General features: G+C 36.6%; 1 protein-coding gene across 1 annotated transcript; it reads left to right on the forward strand.

Annotated features, from left to right (window-relative positions):
* The first annotated feature begins 2,223 nt into the window (after positions 1-2,223).
* Positions 2,224-3,774, forward strand: LOC142502310 (uncharacterized). Its single transcript, XM_075613121.1, has 2 exons — positions 2,224-2,297; positions 2,661-3,774. Exons 1-2 carry the CDS (start codon positions 2,249-2,251, stop codon positions 3,764-3,766), a joined length of 1,155 nt encoding a protein of 384 aa, XP_075469236.1. The 5' UTR covers positions 2,224-2,248; the 3' UTR covers positions 3,767-3,774.
* The last annotated feature ends 1,219 nt before the right edge of the window (positions 3,775-4,993 follow it).

A 4,993-nucleotide genomic window follows, 5' to 3' on the forward strand; every position in this document is an offset into this window, starting at 1 on the left:
TCTTCCATTGGAAGAAGGAGAGTCCAGTCAGCACCAGCCAAGCTCTGACCCTAAACCTGCTCGGAAAAAACGTGTGGAGAAGCCACGTAATCCTCGCTTCAATGACCAGGAAAATAGGGCTCTTGTCACTGGCATTCTGGAGCACTATGACAGTATATATGGACATTTAGTAGGTAAGTGTAACTTTACATTTATTATTCAAATACATGTGATCCTAGGTCATCTGAGTTTTGTTCATATGCAAATATGGGTACACAATATCTTTCTATGTTCATTAGTGTGGAAACACAGCTTTTTATCATGCCTTACAAGGACAAATAAACACAGGCGGTCAATTTGCCAGAACTGCATACAATATGAATGCAACCTTGCTTACATGTATAGGTTTAGTAGTGAATGCTCATGTGCTGCACATATTACACATAAAACAGCATGTTTGCTATCACTTGGAACAGCTAGCAGTGTAGGAAACTGGTGCTTATATTATTATTCATTTACCTCATATCTTTTATATGTTTTTCAAGGGCGGACAAGTGCAGCAAGCAAAAAAGAAATGTGGGACACAATAGTCATTGGTGTCAATGCCTGTGGGAATAGTGTCAGGGACAAGTATCATTGTCGGAAAAGATTTGATGATATTAGGTCCAAATTGAAAAAGAAAATACAACACCAACGCGTGCATGCTACTGGCACTGGAGGTGGGCCCACACCACAACGTCTCATATTGACTCCATTGGAGGAGCTGCTTCGGCCAAAATTACTTACCGTCGTCGTGGAAGGCTTGGCTGGTGACCGTGACATTGGAATTTATCCGTCACAATTTCCAGCAGGTGATAAATATTACTGTACTAGGCGTGTCGTTGCTTACAGTTATTTTGCATATTTACACTGCTTTTTATACTGTCTTCACAATATAAGCATACCTGCATCTATATATGTATATGTCTGATTCTGTATATATATATCTCAAAATAGACATATATGTAGTAGTCCTACTAAAAGCAGTAACTAATATAGCACGTGCCATTGCGTGCTCATTTACATGTGAATTCCCAAAATGCATAGCTGCAGTGGAAGCAATTGATGGTGGGCGAAGATGGGGAACAACAGGGTAGTACACGTGTAACACATGTTCATGAGAAATTATTAGTAGCTACAGGTACAGAACAGAAATATGTATCATGTTATTGTGTATTTTATTGATTTTACTCCGACAAACATGACATTACTGCCTATTTTAAGCATGCATCAAAGAAATTGCATGTAACGGCCTACAAACATCACTGGCACTAACACATCTATAGTTGCTTATGAAAAGGTCCATTTTTGCTTTATGTCATATACAGACAGCATAATGAGGCACACGTAGCATATGTTATGTCATTGTTTTCATAACTTAAACACTGCAGATGACTACTTAGCTCATCTACCATTGTGTTAAAGCAGCTGCAATTAATATCTCATCACAGCATACACTTCAACAGAGGGGGTGGGGTTCAGCACACACACTAATTACAGCCTCATTTCACGGTCAACTTAGTTCACACCATTTGCACCTGTTTCAAGTCATTGAAAGGTGTGGCTGATTAGGCTTTTTGGGGAAGGGAATACCTTTCTTACAACCTGAATAGCACAACTGAAGTTAATCACACTCATTTGAAAGCTTAACTCTAGCTACTAAATGCCCCAACAACTCATTACTTATCAAAGCGTACGTCACACATTAGTTCACTCATATCTATAGTTGAACTACTATGAAAGACACATTATCACACACTGCATGTGTTGTCTTGTTGAGTCACAGCCACATTCAGGTGTGCCACATCTTCGATTAATGTACCACACATATCCTCTACCAAAAACAACACTTTTTGCAATATGACCACCTTCATGATAACCATTGTGAATGGTCATCTCATGATAGTTATGTACATTATGATACTGATATCACTACACAACATATGATTTTTATGTACTCATTTAATCTATTTATCCTCACGCATTACTGCAGAAACATAGTATGTTGTATGTTAGGGAACTCAAAAATTCTAAGTACACAGGCATGTACAGTGTTATTACAACTATTTATGTTCACTTTCACACACATTTTCGGTTAAGGAACTGATGTTGTTAGTTAATCATAAATACAGAACATACAATAAGTGTTTGTTCAATATTTACACATGTAAATGTAAAACTTATGTTATTGTTATATATAGTTGCCCCTGGAGGACATGTGTCACCTGAGATGGAACAAGTGTCTTCACCTGGGTCAGCCAGCTCAACACTACTAGAAGGTGAGTGTATCATTTGCTGGCCATATAATATGTGCTCTTCTATATGTTATGTTGTCATGTGCATTATTTGTTTTGCACATCTTCTTTAAATAGGATTACTTAGTGTCAGTGAAAATTAAGTGTAAGGCAACATGTATTGTGTTAGTGATGTTAATTATCATGTAGGACTTCTGAGTTTAGAGCAACTTTTCATTCATTCATATTTCATACTGAGTCCAAACATTATTCGTAAGTCAAGGTAGTTTTTAATGAGGTTATAAAACGTATGCTTACATGTTAGGTGTTACTTAGGACATAGTACAATTACATAGTAACACAGCATACATTAACATGCCATTTAATAATGTGTACATTTCTTTTTAGAACATCATGGTGATGAGGATGATGAGTATGATGAGGATGACGCCACAGAAGAGACTGAAATACAATCATGTGACCATGAAGAGGTGCCAATAGAAACTGTTGTACCGCCAAATCGTCCATCAACTTCCACATACGATGCAATTGTAGCTTCAGAGGGAAAAATAGTGGACGCAGAAAATCGTCGCCATTCAGACATGATGACAGTGCTGGAAAGGATGATTGGACTGCAGGAAGAAACAGTATCACAATTGGCACATCTCCACAGAGTCTTCATTGAAGTGCCTAAACAGTTGCAAAAAATCAACACCTCATTCGAAGCATTAGTTGTTCAGCAAACACAAGCTAATTACTGGAGAATGACTAATGTACCACAATTCAACACCTCCCAGCCAGGATCTGTTCATGCAGGTCAGTTTTCACCACATTCATCTGATATTCATTCACCAGGCCCAAATGTTACCGGTCAAGTAGCAGACATTGCTGTGCAGGTTCCTGATGACATCCTACCGCTGCCATCTGTACAAATTCAGCAGCAGACACCTACAAAGGAGGCGACAAAAACAAAACAAGACACACATGAAACAGACCAACCATCACTTGTGCAGTGTCTACCAACTTGCTCACATGTGTCACTGGGCACAAGCCCTGTCCGTGAACAGTCACTACCCAAAAGCCCTGTAGGTGAATCGCTGCCCAAAAGCCCTGTAGGTGAGTCGCTGCCCAAAAGCCCTGTAGGTGAATCGCTGCCCAAAAGCCCTGTAGGTGAATCGCTGCCCAAAAGCCCTGTAGGTGAGTCGCTGCCCAAAAGCCCTGTAGGTGAATCGCTGCCCAAAAGCCCTGTAGGTGAATCGCTGCCCAAAAGCCCTGTAGGTGAATCACTGCCCAAAAGCCCTGTAGGTGAGTCACTGGCCACAAGCCCTGTAGGTGAGTCACTGGCCACAAGCCCCGTAGGTGAACAGTCACTGGCCACAAGCCCTGCCCGTGAAGTGCCAGAGGCCACTCAAAGTGGCTCTGTTGTGCCTAAAGTTGGTGGCAAAAGAAAAAGGAAAATTCAAGAGACAACAAGCAGGCCTGTTACTCGCTCGCAAAAGGAACAAAAAAAATAAATGTTATAATTCAGAAAATATGTGTTTGGCCTTGTTTTGTTGACTTCAGATTATCTAATTACTATTGTATGTATGCTGAAGACTGTGTTGTTTCCAAACTTTCAACTATGTTCTTGTACACGTGAAGTTTTGGAAATGTTAACACTCATAATTAATTGTGTTATAAATATTTATGTTGTAATCGTCTGTTCAGTAATGGTCCACCAGGAGCCAGTTGCTAAGTTTAGAGAAGCTGCCATTGACTTTGCAGCAAAACATTGCATTTGGGTGTGTTAATTGATGTAAGAATTGCATATGCATATTAGTCACATGCAATTATTAAAACACCTAAGTAAGTGCAAACATCTTTCTTGTACGTGTACAGCAGGATTATGTGTAAATTATTACTTACCTTTGCCTTGCTTGGCCATTGTAATTTTGTCCTTTAATCAGTTGTGTGTTCGTTTCTATAACATCTCAGAATGTATAATAATATATATACACACACACACACACACACACACACACACTGAGTGTGTGTGAGTGTGTGAGTGTGTATATATATATATGTATATGTGTATATATATATGTATATATGTGTATATATATATGTATATATGTGTATATATATATGTATATATGTGTATATATATATGTATATATGTGTATATATATATGTATATATGTGTATATATATATGTATATATGTGTATATATATATGTGTATATATATATGTGTGTATATATATATGTGTGTGTATATATATATATATATATATATATATATATATATATATATATATATATATATATATATATATATATATATATATATATAGTACTATATAAACTGGTATACACAAACTAATACACTTCATGCTTCCTTGTGAAAACACTATTTTAATAATACAGGCCTAATGTTTGAGAAATATCCTAAGTATGAGACTCTAACAGTATTGTGCTTAAACAAATGTTTATTACTTCATTCAATCATGTTTCTCACCATTTAAATAGGTTTCATACAAGGTATACTTAATGCCATCAATGTTGTGTGTACTCCTGCAATATAAAAAAAAAAAAAATATTATATATAAATATATATATATTTTTATAAGAGATATATTTATATATATATATATATATATATATATATATATATATATATATATATATATATATATATACACGTATTTAAACTCATGCAGACAGGGAGTTAACCAGACTTTCACATACACACAGAAATGTAAG

The sequence above is a fragment of the Ascaphus truei genome, chromosome 9, assembly GCF_040206685.1.
Source record: "Ascaphus truei isolate aAscTru1 chromosome 9, aAscTru1.hap1, whole genome shotgun sequence".
NCBI lineage: Eukaryota > Metazoa > Chordata > Amphibia > Anura > Ascaphidae > Ascaphus > Ascaphus truei.